We start from the raw sequence: 15,036 nt of genomic DNA on the forward strand, positions 1-15,036 counted from the left end.
AATAGGGCTCATAGAGTTTAGCCTGAATCTAATAGTAGGTCCAAGAAGAGGTGGGCCTATCCTATGGGTATTTCTCCTGTCCTAGCTTGTATAGTATAAATAGATATGCTTAGTAACTGGAGAAACCCAGTATTGGTTCCTTGAGGACAAATAGGGCTTTTATGCTAGAAAGGGCCAAATCGTAGCATCTGAACCTATATGACACAGACACAAAGAAAGTAAACTAAAAGGAAAATTACACCTCAGGATGAATTCCAGACATTAGTACCACCATTGAAAGCCTGAGACATGCAAAACTGGTGATTCCTAACATATTCTCATTTAACTTGGCATTTTTGCTAGGGCAAAAGTCATTGGCTCTTGGAGAATAAAATGGTAATGCTAAAGAAAGTTACATTTTCAAATATATTTTCCTAGCTGAAAAAAATCTAGCACAGTCTTTGGCACCTGGTATGCAGTTAGTAATTAACCTGTTAATTTGTAACCTGTTAAGTGCTTGGCTTTTTAGTTATAGAAGAGAAAACAGAAGCAATTTGCATACCTAGCACCACCAACAGCACGTCTCTATTACCTTATTTCAGGACTATGTCAAATCTCTTACTGTCATAATATGGTTTGGAGAGATTTTAATCATTCTAATATCCTCAAGACCATCATATGGATCCACTATATTGATTTGGAACAGATAAGCAGAATGTAACAAGCACATACATATACCAGAGAATTGGAGGTAAACTTCAGGACCCTGCCATATTGGTAAGGTTTCTAGAGGTCCAGTGGTTCAGGTCATGATGGAATATATCTTTTTTTAAGTTTATTTCTTTATTTTGAGAGAGAGAGGAAAAGAGAGCATGAGGGGAAGAGGGAGAGAGAGAGAGAGAGAGAGAGAGAGAATCCGAAGCAGGCTCCGCACTGTCAGCGTGGAGATCCATGTGGTGCTTGAACCTACGAATCACGAGACCGTGACCTGAGCTGGAACCAACAGTTGGAAGCTTAGCTGACTGAGCCACCCAGGTGCTCTGGATCTCTCTTTTAAAGTGGTATAATGGTATAAGTTGATATAAGTTATAATGGTATAAGTAGTATAAATGGCATAATGGTATGAGTTGCTGCATCTATCAGGGAGGAAGAAGTTCAACATTTGGTAGCTTCTCAAACTTTGGAGGCAGTATTTACAGTATATAGCTGTTTTACTTCAACTCATTTGCCAAGTAATTCATGAGACTGGTCAGTTTTCAATGGATCTGAATTAAGAAAGAGTCTGAAATAAGTAGATCTAAACTGTGATGCAAATGGTCCTTTCTCCTGAACCTTATTAGCAATAGGTCTAATGATACTGAAAATGCCTTTGGCAGACTGAAATACTATAAGGTGCTTCTGATATGCCCCACTAGGAGGATCACAGCCTAGGCCTTTAGAGTTTTATTATGTGGCAATGGTATCCTTTCATAACAATTATCAACATGAAAGTAGTCCTCAACTTTCTACTAGATCCTGGAGGATAGTGAGTGCCTGACAGTGGGCTACTGTCATATTGATTATGCAATTCAATAAGAATCAAAAGTTGTTATCTCACCCACCAAACCATAAATCAATTTATCTGGGATCCATGACTTTCCCTGTTGCCACAGCACTCTCCCACCTTTTATGGAGCTAAGAATGAGTGCATGTATCATAAGAATGATAAGTGCAGTGACCACACAATAGAATGTCTGCTTAAGTGTGGAAGTGCAATGTCTGCATCTAGAGGTGCAATGTAACATGGGACAAGGTAGAAAGAGTGACCACAATAGTGTATCTAGATTGGTGTCCAACCACCCACTCACATAAGATGCAGTCTGGGCTTCTTAACTAATTGATCAAGTCAGGGTAGGAAAAAAAAGGAGTGTGGGAAGTTGTATGCAGGCTGAGGTCCTGCACTGTATTTGTTCCACTCCAGATACTTCTATGTCCCAAAGTTTTTGGATTGCTAGAATATGGCTAAGAATGGATAAACCTTTGGGTAGATGTACCACGGGCAGATACATTAGGCAGGAGGTCCAACCAGTCTGCCAGTGGCATGGTAAGCAACAGACTATTGAAATTTGTCTTTTTCAGGTACCTGTTCCAGCACTTTATTGCCACACACTCTGCAGGTGATATGGGCATGGAGTAGCCATATAGCCATAGGATCCTATGCTATGTCTATGGCTATGTCTAACTTATTATTTTCTGGTCTGTAAAGCATAATCCATGTCTGATTGGAGGGTCTCTGGATAGCCCCAAAGCAAACAGTATCATACTCTCAATGCTTTAACTGTGTCTGTGAACATCTGCAATTGCACAGCTTTAATACATGAGTCATCAGACAAGTCTGGGATCATGGTAGGGTGAGGTTGGTTAGCAGCTACCATTTGGCCTCTTTATCTAGATGCCATAACCACATAGCCTTCCGTGGGTCATTGTGGAGGCCCACCCAGCGATTCTGTTAGTTCACTTGGTCTGATGAAAGGTTATCACTTTCATGGAAGTAGGAAGCAGAGGGGATGATAATAAGGGCCACACACTTTAAACTTTTCCCTCTTCTTGCTGTACATAGTGCCCTAAAACATTCTCTGTCTCGTATTACATAGTGTTGACATAGTGTCACCCTGGTTACATGGCAACCTTTACTGCTCTACTTATAGAAAGTGGATTAGAGAAATGGCCCATTTATTTGGTCTCAATTTATCTAAAATTTGTTGCACATTCCACCCACCAGAATATTCAATTAGTAGTTTCACCTGCAGCTCCAGGTCACCCTTCTCCTTCTGGGTCACATCTTATGCAACTCCCTCAAAGCCCTTAATAACAGCCACGGGATATTGCCAATCTATCTCCCCAACTCTTGGCATTCTCAGCAAATTTATTATTTAAGAAACTTGAGACTTCAAAGGACTAGTTCTTGTAATGTTAGTAATTATCCTTCCCAATCCTTGAAGCCAGTCATACTGCTCAATTTGGGCTTTTCCCACTTCTAGAGTAGGTGTTTGATCTGCAGAACTTAGTACACCGGCCCAAATGCCCTATTTTTTTGTGCCAACTGTTGAGTGAACAATGTCAAATGGCCAGACATCAAACGTACCAGGCCTGTGATAAAATTCCTGAGAAAGAAGCAGTAGGTGTGCAGGTCCTCCATCACCGATCACATTCTGGGCAAGGACCCAGGCATTTAGAAGGCCACATATCAGATTCAGAAAAGGCATTCTGGTCCTAGTGCTGGGCAGTTTTGATTGGGAAAACACTAGCCCCTCTCTGTCATGTTCACCGATCTGGATCCCTGACTCCAAGTAGCTGACATTCTAGTAATACAAGTTAAATTTTTCAAAATTATATTTTACTAAAAGTAAAGAGTTAATGGGGCACCTGAGTGGCTCAGTCAGTTAAGCTACCAACTCTTGGTTTTGGCTCAAGGACATGATCCTGCAGTTTGTGAGTTCAAGGCCCATATCAGGCTCACACTGGTGGTGTGGAGCCTGCTTAGGATTCTCTTTCTCTCCCCTCTCTTTCTGCCCCTTCCCCATTCACGTGCATGCTCTCTCTCTCTCTCCCCCCTTTTTCTTTCTCTCAAAAATAAATGAACTTTAAAAATCCTGCATAAATAAATAAATAAAATAGTTAAAAAATTTTGTCCCTGTCCCCACCCAAGAAAAATAAACTGTGTACCTCCTGGGATGCACTTAGACCACTCTGTGTACACTCCTGAATTCCTCTTGCTACTACTATGCACTATACGATCTCTTTTGTGTTGACAAAGAAGGGAAAATGTGTTGCTGGGAGAATGGTGCCAATCACTAATTTTCTGCATATGGCAGAAAATTCGACCTAGCAAACTAGGGCCTTTACCTGACACCTCAAAAATGCTCATATCCTCAGTCTACCTGTCTGGCAGAAGATGCCTCCACTATGTACTACTTGATTGGTTGAAGTAGAGTAGTAGAGGAAGATATGCAGGAAAAAGTTATCATTGCAAGCCTGAGACTGTCATTCTTGGAAAGTCCTGTTTGGAAGGTTGGTCCTTGCCTGGTATCTGGGAATTTGGCTGATAACTTCCTGGGGGGGGGGGGGGGGAGACACCTTTCCTTAATGGCTCACTATGGCTGAACTTTAAAAACAATGTGGTTTGTGCTGAACATCTATTTTCCTTTTGTGGGTCTAGAATTTTGGTGCATGCTAAGCAAAGGATGCCTACATGTCCAGCTCCCAATAAAAACTTTGGTCACTTGGTCTTTACTGAGTTTCCCTTGTATACAACCATTTGCACATGTGGTCACAGCACTTTGCACATGTTGCCACAACTTACTGCTGGAGTTGTGTGACCTATGTGACTCTACTGGGAGAGAACCCTTGGAAGCTTCCACCTGGTTTCTTCCAGACTTGGCCCATGCTCCTCCTCTCTCTGATGATTCTGCTTTATTCCCTTCCCCTGTATTAAATCTCAGCCATGAGTACAATTATACTCTTATTCCAATGGGTCATTCTAGTGAAACATCAAGGCTGGGGGTGGTCTTGGGAACATCCTACACAGGGACCAACCTGCAGAGCTACCCTCTGCAGTGCCTCAACCAACAGACACCTATAAGCTTTCTCATTCCCATGTCCTTCTCTTCATTACTTACAAACATCCAGAGCCATTCTCACATTTTACAACATTTTTCTTTGTGCTTTGCTCAGCGATTTCTTCTGTCAATACACATTTCAGGGATTCCTCAAAGTTTCTGGTCCAATGAGGAGGGCACTTGTTGTTCTGCAACAATCATGTGGATTTTTTTTTTTTAAATAAATTCCTCTATCATCTCCAAGGACTTGAGATGTAGGTAGGTTGACAGACACATTTTATCAGTTAATAATCTAATCTCCTGGCCCCTGTTATTTATCAAGTAAAATGGAAAGAAAAAATATTTTACTAGGACTGTCAACCCATATTTGCTTTTCATTTGCTTTCATTTCAATTTAGCAAGTATTATGTAGGAATTAGTCCCAAGAAAAAACATGGTTTACAAAATATATATACATATGTGTGTATATATATATACGTACATTCCTATGTCTGCTTTATTTTGACTTTTATTAGTTCAAGGGCTTAATTAACACATAACTTTTTTAACACTAAAAACTGTCTCAACATAATTGAGATGTGGAGAAACAAGCATAAAAGAAAGGTGAGCTACAGCTACAGTTTGACCTATTTATTGGAGATGAGACTATGAAATACAATCATCATAGAAATATAAGCAACCACAAATTCAACACATATATTAAATATCAATTCCATTAGTGGATGCTGTAGGTGATTTCAAGACATCAACTGTTTTGTCCTTACAAATTTCATCTGATCTAGTAAGCTATTATGATTTACCTCCCAAATGAAGCACTTGTGACAGGTTATTAGGGTGTTATGAAAAAAAATATATGAAAATAACACCTAATTTTAGCTTAAATAACTGCTATGAAAAAATATTTCAATTAACTGATTGCAGTGTTCCTTATAGACTCCAGATCTAGACTGCCCGGGCTGGAATCCAAAATCTGCCATTTACTAACAGTATCACATTGGTTAAGTAGCTTAACCTCTTTTAGGCTCAGTTTCTTCATCTGTAAAATTGACATAACAATTGTACTTACCTCACAGAATTGTTATGATAATTAAATGTGCTAATATAAGCAAAGTGCTTGATAGAGTGCCTAGGATATATAAGGCACATGTAAGTTTTAGTTATTGTGATGATAATTATCATTTCACATGGGCTAGGAAGACATAGAAACATAGGTTATATTCTCATTTCATCCATTTACATTTCGGTGTCTTTGGCAAGTACTCATCAACTTTCCTGGGCCACACTTTCCTCCACTACAAATTTAAAGAATGAACTCCATCACCTCAAAGATTTCACCTGATTCTGAAACTTCAAATTTATTATGCATTGTTTTTTATTTCAGAAACACCCATATTGCACTCTCATTGGATTCTGAGCCATTAAACTCCAACTTGAGTCCTTATAGAACTTATTGTTTATACCACTCATTTGAAATTTATTATATTATATTTCTACATGTGAATGTGTGTTCTTCGTGTTTCTCCCCTTTGGCCAGGTGATAATGACTTTAGGAACAAAGGGCCATTCTTTCCTCTTTGCACATGATAAATATTGACTTTTCATTCATCATAATGCATGCATTGAATAGGTGCCAAGCACTGTTCTAACTAGACCTTGAGGGAAAAAGTAAATAAAATCTAATTCCTGATCTCAAAGAATTCATTATAGTAGACCAACCAATGAAACATGATTACTATGTGGCATGATAAATGCAATAATGGATGAAATACTCAAATGTGCTTGAATGGCTCACAGAAAATTATATTTTAGAAGAAACGTGAACAAGTCTTGAAAAATGAGTAGCAATGCCCCAGACAGAATTAAGAAAAAAAAAAAAAATGAAAATAGTCCCCTGTTAATATGTATCTCATGCAGATATGATAGAACAGTGGTATCAAGTTTTGATTTATTATACTGAGGCTAGTAAGGCTTTGGTTTCCCTAAAGCAGGTGGACATCCCTGATGTCAATTTTCTGAAGTAGAAATGTGTCTTCAAATAACTTACTTACCCCACCATGACCAATTCATCACCAAATCCACATCCTCCTCAAGTTGTAGTACAGTTGCCTCACTCCTTTTCTCATCCACACTTTCAACAGAGTCCTATTTACTTGTTCTTTCCATCTCCTCAGCTCCAGTCCAATCTTCAGTCCACTGAAACCTTGCTTCTACCCATACCATCGATCAAATTTGTCCTAGCTGTAGTAGTTATGACCTCCCAACTGCGAGACCCAGTTAACAAGTCTTAGTCAGGGGAGCCTGGGTGGCTCAGTCGGTTGGGCGTCTGACTTCAGCTCAGGTCTAGATCTCACGGTTTGTGGGTTTGAGCTCTGCGTCGGGCTCTGTGCTGACAGCTAGCTCAGAGCCTAGAGCCTGCTTCAGATTCTGTGTCTCCTTCTCTCTCTCACCCTCCCCTGCTCACACTCTCTCTCAGAAATAAATAAAACATCTAAAAAATTTTTTTAAAAACCTCAAGTCTTAGTCAGCTTCTTACCTGAATCACTCTTGACATCTGTGATCATCTCTTTTTTGACTCCTTTAATGAGCTCTTCTTTTTCATCCCGGTTCTCAAATTAATTTGTTTTATTTAAGAAATATTTATTTAGTACCCACTGTGCATTAAGAGCACCTGGGGATACAACAGTAATTTAAACAAACAAAAATTCCTGTCTTCATAGAATTTACATTTTTTTAAATTTGTAATTTCTTTATTAAGGTAAAATTGGAATATTAGTTTCAGATATACAACATAACAGACATTTATATATATTGTGAAATGACGACCACAATAAGTCTAATTAACATCTATCCCATACATAGTTACAGAATTTTTTTTCTTATGGTGAGAATTTTTTGCATCTATTCTCTTAGTGCATTACAGTATTATTAACTACAGTCATGCTGTACATTACATCCCTAGGACTTATTTATAACTTGAAGTTTGTACCTTTTGACTTTCTCCATCCATTTGGCCCACCCACTACTCCCAGCCTCTGGCAATCAACAATCTGTTCTCTGTATCTATAAATTTGATGTTGTGTGTGTGTATGTGTGTGTGTGTGTGTGTGTGTGTGTGTGCTTTAGATTCCATATATAAGATCATACAGTATTTGTCTTTTTCTTTATGTCCTTTTTCACTTGGCATAATGCCCTCAAAATCCACCCATGTTGTCACAAATGACAAGATTTCGTTCTTTTTTATGGCTGAATAATATTCTGTTTTACATAGGTACCATATTCATCTCTCAATCAAAATTTAGGGTGTTTCCATATATTGGCTATTATGAATAATGCAACAATGAACATAGGGTGCATATATCTTTTCTAATTAGTGTTTTCATTTTCTTAGAGTAAATATCCAGAAGTAGAATTTTTTGGATCATATAGTAATTCTGTTTTTAATTTTTTGAGGAACTTCCATACTGTTTTTCATAGGGGCTGTACCAATTTATATTCTCATCAACAGGGTACAAGGGTTTCCTTTTCTCCACATCCTCACCAACACTTACTATTTTTTGTCTTTTTGATAATAGTCATTCTAACTAGTATGAGGTAATATCCCATTGTGCTTTTGATTTGTATTTCCTTGATGATTAATGATGCTGAGCACCTTTCATATGTCTTGTTTGAAAAAAAAAAAATGCCTATTCAGATCCTCTGCCCATTTTTTAAAAGTTTTTTAATGTTTATTATTTTTTGAGAGAGAGACAGAACACCAGTTGGGGAGGGGCAGAAAGAGAAGGAGACACAGAATCTGAAGAAGGCTCCAGGCTCTGAACTGTCCGCACAGAGCCTGACATGGGGCTCAAACCCATGAGATAGTGACCTGAGTGGAAGCTGGACACTCATCCAACTGAGCCACCCAGGTGCACCCCCTTAGCCTGTTTTTTAATTATATTGTTTGGAGTGTTTCGCTATTGACTTGTAGGAGTTATTTATGTATTTTAGGTATTAACCCTTTGTCAGATATATAATCTGCAAATATTTTCTCCCACTCCAAAGGCTGTCTTTTCATTTTGTTGATGGTTTCCTTTATTGTGTAACATTCTAGATATTAGAATTCCCCAAGATTGTATCCTTCACTCAAAAGCTTTTATTCTGCATACTTTCTCCAGGTAATCTTATTTATACTCATGGCTCCAACTACCACAGATTAGTTGATAACTTCCTATTTTTTTTTCTTCAGTCTAAACATTCCCCATGAGTTTTAGGCTGGGTATATTTACTTGGACATAATCTAGGATCTTTGAAATAGATATATCCAAATCAGAATCCTTTATTTTTTCCCTCTAATCCTCAGTCAGTGCATGTGCTCAGCTACTTAAACCAGAACTAACCTTAGATCCTTCCTTTCTTTTATTTCCCATATCCAAGCAATAACCATCTCTTGCCAAATTTACCTTCTCTAGCACTCACTCTCCTAATTGCTCTTCCTTTCTCATTTGGTTCCCTTGTAATCAATTTCCAAAAACTACCAGAATATCTAAAATATACCCTTAGTCTCTTATTTTAAAAACTTTAAGGAGCTTCCTCGTTACCAAAAGGAGAGTCTATGTTCTCATTATTGCATAAAACCCACTGTGATAGGCTCCCTACTTGATTCTCCAGTTTTCTATTTTGCTTTCCAATTTACTCTAAAGATTTTGTTGGTTCACACACAGTGTGGCATAATGATTAGCACTGCAGTCTTTGGAGTCAAGCTGCTTAAGTGCGAATCCCAGGTCTATCACATATTTACCTGTTTCCTCAATTGTGAAATGGATATAATTATAGTCAGAATAATATAAGATTATTTGGAGGACTGAATTAATACATATGTACTTAGACCAGTTCCTACCATATATTTACTAATACATTAGGCTCTTCCAATATTTCTGCTTTTGTTCACCTCCTTCCTCCTCTTTCTTGCAATGTATTAGTTCAGCTATGGATCCCATATAGTCATCAGTTTTTTGTAAGCTTACATTTTATTTACTATTCATGAAGTTGTTACCAATTACAACTTATTTCATATTAAGGTCAATGTCTTAAACAGGCTTCCTCATAATTTTTTTTTACTTTTGATGGTTGCAAATGTAGCTACTTCCAATGTTCTGTGTTCCACACACCAAAAATGAAGGTTTTGTACCTATCACTTAAATGTAAAGGTGAGAGAGTGAGAAGTATGGATAACTCCCTAGTTTCTAGCGTGGATGACTAGGAAACCAGACAATACTATATAAAATGCTCAAATGTTTGCTCGCTCTCTCTCTCTCCTCTCTCTCTCTCTCTCTCACACACACACACACACACACACACCTTTATTTCTCCCAGTTTACTACTGCCTCTTCAGCCCTCCATAGTGACACTATAATCAATGTCACTTCAGCCAAGCTCCTCTTTAAAACCTACAAAATTTCCCCTTTCTCCCACACCCACCCAACAAGCAGAAAAATGCCCCATATCTCTGATTTTCCTTTAAGAACATGGCCACAGGGAAATTGCACGCCTAAACCCGCCCCCCAGGTTTTCCCGTCACCATAGCAACGGAAGCCGGAAGAGGCGGGTTCCCTAGACCCACGTCCGCCCCGCCGCGTGCGCCAGCGGCTTTACTGCGGGGGCGCGGATTTCTGGGGTTGAGCAGGTTACTCAACCCGGAGCCGAAGCCGGATTCCGCGCTGATGGCCACGTCAACCCAAAGCTAAACTGCCCTCCCCACCCTGCTGCCGCCGCCCCTTCCGAGTCGGCTGCGGGTGTTCCCAGGCCCCGGCGTCCTCTACGCCTTTCCCATAGTGCCCCGCGCCAGGCCCCGCCCCGGCTCGCCGTGGGGACCGGGGCGCGAGGAGCCGACTGGAGCTGCAGCGCTGGTTGCTGCCGGTGCGGCTCGTCCTCCCCCATCCCGCGCGCGGCGGCCCGGCGGTCGGAGAGGGCGTGCTTTGTTCACGCGCGCACAGCTTGCGCTCGGCCGGGTGGGCTCCGCCGCCGGGAATTGAGGATGGGGGAGTAGCTGCCGGAGGCGACCCCGCTACACTGAGGTGGGCATGGGCCGGGGCCCGGGGCTCTGCTGGAGCCGGCGGCAGCCTGGGCCCTCCTGGAAGGGAGAGCGCAACGCCTCTGCACCTCAATCTCCCCTCCCTTCCTCTCCGCCCCTGAGACGGGGTTTGTGCTCTCGCTCCCGATCTTTTTCTGATTACCTACATCATCACCCTTCTTCCAATCTCGTTTCCCCGTTTCTTGCTACAGTTTCTCTCACTTAAGTCAGTTACTCAGGATCTTTTCACCCAAGTCCTGCCAGAGACTTCATACACCAGCAGCACTCAATAGTCTCTTTAACGGGATGTCCCCATCTTTCCCCTCTTTCCGCATCCTGTTCTGGGGTGATGGCAGCCAGAAATCCTTCGTATTGCATTTACCTGCAGCTTCCACCTGTCCCCGAAGCTTGACGCAGATGTAGTCAACCACACCCACGCTGAGAACGACCGCTAGGAACACCACTTGCTTGTCCCATCGTGGTATTGGAGAATATGTTCTCTGTTTTCCTCTTGTTTTTTAGTCTGAATATTTGTTACTCTCCATCACTATACGTTACAAAGGTGTGTTTTGGTTGCATGAAAAGGAGTTAGAAGTGAGCCAAAGACCATTCGCAGGTAAGGAGAAGATGTAGACGCTTAGGATTAAATGAAGAAAAGAGAAACAATGCTAAGAAAGTTAGATTTTTTCCAAAGTATTTTGAGATCTTTTGTGATCTGATGAAGTGGAGATTATTTACCCTGCACAGGTGAGCATGTCAAAATAACTGATTCCTTCTCTTTTTCTGTTTCTTTTTCCATTTTTGCCTCAAATGTCAACTTTGCAATAAAACTATAGTGTTAATTTGTAGTTCTTATTCGGCTATTTATAGAAAGTAGTCCCTACTTAAGTGTAGTCTAAGCACCTTTTGAGAAAACTCGGAACAAACTTGCCGTACTAAGTATGTTGTCTAACCGTTTATAAATTCACTGCCATTGTTGGAAAAGATATATGAAAAATACTCTTTGAAAGGACCGTATACTTCCTTCTAGTCCTTCCAAAGGATATTTCCTACAAGTGAAATCTGATTAAAATGAAAACGATGTAGCCTTAAAGTGGTAAAGAAGTAGCCAAAAAGGAAGTGGTATTACAAAAGAGCAGTGCTTAATAAAAGCTAGGTAAAAAAGGAAACGGTTTTTTCCTAGCCTTGTGTTCTGTGCTGATCAGAGCAAATCATTGAATTTGTTTATTTTTAAAGTGGTGTAGCTAGCTACAACTGCACACTACCTTTTACAATATCTCCTATCTTGAGTGGTTTAACAAATCTGGCTGCCTGGATATGGAAGCAGTGAAGGAGCCCCCAAAGACTAGAGGCTGGAGCTCACCCTGATTTGCCATCAAATGGAGCTTGTTAATGGCCATGTTATTTACTAGTGTTATTGCTGGGTTTTTTAAATGTGTTTTTAACTACCTGGTTTCCTCTCTTTAGATTGACATTTTGGGACACGGTTTCTTGATGCTTGATTCGCTCTTGGAGTAATGTGAACAGAAGTTCTCAAACTTGCATATTGTATCAACTGGAACTGGTGGTGTATCTTAATGTTCACTTAAATCCGAACTTGTATAAGAAAAAGAATGGGAGTCTGGTTTAATAAAAATGACTACTTCAGAGACTTCAAAAGGGTCATTCTGTGTTTTCTAATAGTGTATGTGACCGTTTTAGTGGGCACAGATCAGGATTTTTACAGTTTACTTGGAGTATCCAAAACTGCAAGCAGTAGAGAAATAAGACAAGCTTTCAAGAAATTGGCATTGAAGCTACATCCTGATAAAAACCCGGTAGGTAAAGTTTTCTTTTTAAATACATCTGATCAATGTATTTCAGTGAAGTTTTGATAAAGAGTTAAATTTTAAGTGCTCAAAATGCTTAAAAAGAATCACATGTCAAAAGTCACAATTCAGCTTCTGTACTAAAAAAAGAACCAGCAAAATACTGATTGAGAACAGTTTGAAAAAATATTGATATCAAAAATGCAGTTCCGTCTTAATTTGAAAACTGAGTTGTACCAGTTCCATTACAGATGTTAATTCCAAAACCAACGATAATGTCTATGGAGTAGTTGAAGTAGTTTATCTTAATGAAGTAAGTTAAAATCAAGTATTTCATAACTGTAACAGGAGAATTATTCCCTTAGAATTAGGAAGATTCTTGCCAAAAATGGCAGTAACAACTAATAATAACATGCTTCAACTTGCACCGTTTTCTCCATGCACAAATCTCACACCAGAGTCAGAAATTATTACAAATTAAAATGTAAGAGCAGCCAAATCCAGGTAATTCCAATCATAAATATTTGATTATGTATTCAATAATGTCATATTTCAAAACTAAATTAGTTTTAATACTTATGGTATTTTTTATAGTTTATCTAAATTTTTAATGAGATTTAACTCATCAAGGAGAAAGGTATGATTTATAATTTTCTGTTTTCTATATAGAGTTCCTAAAATAAGGTTATTTTATTTTGATTGCATAAAGTTCAGCAGTAGAATCAGTATTTCCCTAAAACCTATTAGTTGGTCTTCTTTCCCTGAGACCTACCTTCTGTTATGTTTAGAATTTTTATTTTTTCATATTTTTCTTTAAAATTTCAGAATATGATTTTTAAGCTTCCATGTGAAACATGGTAGACCTTTTATAACTATTTAGATGAAAGCATTCTTCAAAAACTAATTCTGTGAAAGACTAACAAATGAGGAACATTCCAATCCAGTTTTGAGTTTTACTCTAATATTAGTCTCATTTAATCATCTGATGGATTGGGGCACTTTTTTTTTTCTTAGATAATATGTTGATTTTGCTTCAAATAAAAAAATAACTTAGAAATTTCTTTGTTCTTCAAAATACTTTATTTCAACCCATGATAACCCATTTCATATTGTATTCCTCCTCCTTAATTTTGGTGTCTGTTCTCCCAGAAATTTCAAGGTTAAATTAAAACTTCATAGAGGTTTTGAATGTACTTGATCACATATCTGAAACAACTGTTATATCTACTATTTTTTAATAGAATAACCCAAATGCACATAGTGATTTTTTAAAAATAAATAGAGCATATGAAGTTCTTAAAGATGAAGATCTGCGGAAAAAGTATGATAAATACGGAGAAAAAGGACTTGCAGATAATCAAGGTGGCCAGTATGAAAGCTGGAATTATTATCGTTATGATTTTGGTAAGATGATATGATACTCTGTATGAAATCTTGTTTTTTTTATTTGAGTAAATTTAGAAAATTAATTTTGTTTCATCACTAAACTTACACAGTTAATATGTATCACCTTGAATTTTTTTAATGTATCATGGAAGCGGAATTCAAAAGCAAAGCCAGGTGGTATGTAGATATTGTCTGCACAGATGTAAAGGTATTTTAGTTATGATCTTGTTAGATACTTTTAAAAGATGTTATTTAATTTAAAAAATATTTGCAGTAGATGTTAAATACTAAGACCTTTTGTTATTTTCAAAGCATCATATTTTCCAAGAAAAGCTAAGGTTTCCTTTAATAGTGGTCAATCAGTAGAAATGCCATCCTTCTCTTGTGGAAGCCTTATTAATAATAGTTGGATGCGTTGACAGGAATAAGAAATGAGGGAAGAGTGGAGGGAGGAAGCAAGTGAAAGAAATCAAGGGTGGGTAAAGTAAACACAGGGATCCCGCAAGGTGGGTAAAGAGGGAGCATTTGCTTACCCAATATTTCTCTTCATTATTGATTAGCCTCAAATGCACACTAAGAACTGAGGTATGCTTTTATGTTAGACTACATAAAATATTTTAAATTCATATCTGAAGTATTTGTTTCTCAGGACTGCCTTTTTTCTCTTTAAAATACTATTTTCTAGTATATTCACTGCAGCTCAATAGTATATATCATGTCAGTAATCTACATTTCATGGGCTAAATCTGGCCAGCTACCTATTTTTATAAAGTTTTAGCTAATCAAAAAACTATGAGAATAAAGTTATGCCCATTTATTTACATATTGTCTACAGCTTCTCTCACTTCCTGGGCAGAATTGAATAGTTGTGACAAAAACTGTGTGCCCCACAAGGCCTATTTAACTGGCCTCTACAGAAAAAGTTTGCTGACACCTGGTTTATATCCATCACTAGTATTATTTTGATATGTAGAAATGAAATTTTCTCACATTGGTTTTAATTATGATAAATAAAATTTATATTAAATAAGCTGGTCTTTATCTCTGTAAACATTCTAATGATGCTTTAGTGATAGTTTATTTTTAAAAAACATAATCAGAAAAAGAAGTGAAATCCCTAGTTAACAGTAAGGATTCAGTGTCAATTTCCTACTTTTGATATTTTATTAAAACTACATAAGTCACCATTAGGGGAAGCCGAGTGAAGGGTACATGG

At 38.3% G+C, this 15,036-nt stretch overlaps 1 protein-coding gene across 4 annotated transcripts in view; it reads left to right on the forward strand.

The window, feature by feature from the left end:
* The first annotated feature begins 10,432 nt into the window (after window positions 1–10,432).
* Window positions 10,433–15,036, forward strand: part of DNAJC10 (DnaJ heat shock protein family (Hsp40) member C10) — a 55,763-nt gene continuing 51,159 nt past the window's right edge. Inside the window, exons 1-4 of one of the 4 annotated variants that reach the window (XM_039239637.1) lie at window positions 10,433–10,630; window positions 11,149–11,373; window positions 12,094–12,443; window positions 13,676–13,838. In XM_039239637.1, coding sequence (XP_039095568.1) covers window positions 12,240–12,443; window positions 13,676–13,838 — 367 coding nt within the window. In that variant the 5' untranslated portion in view covers window positions 10,433–10,630; window positions 11,149–11,373; window positions 12,094–12,239. Of the gene's footprint in view, window positions 11,374–12,093; window positions 12,444–13,675; window positions 13,839–15,036 lie in introns of all 4 variants that reach the window. The other 3 variants (XM_039239634.1, XM_039239635.1, XM_039239636.1) reach the window with 3 other exon arrangements.

This window comes from Hyaena hyaena, unplaced genomic scaffold, assembly GCF_003009895.1.
Source record: "Hyaena hyaena isolate Hyena2069 unplaced genomic scaffold, ASM300989v1 scaffold_159, whole genome shotgun sequence".
Classification (NCBI taxonomy): Eukaryota; Metazoa; Chordata; class Mammalia; order Carnivora; family Hyaenidae; genus Hyaena; species Hyaena hyaena.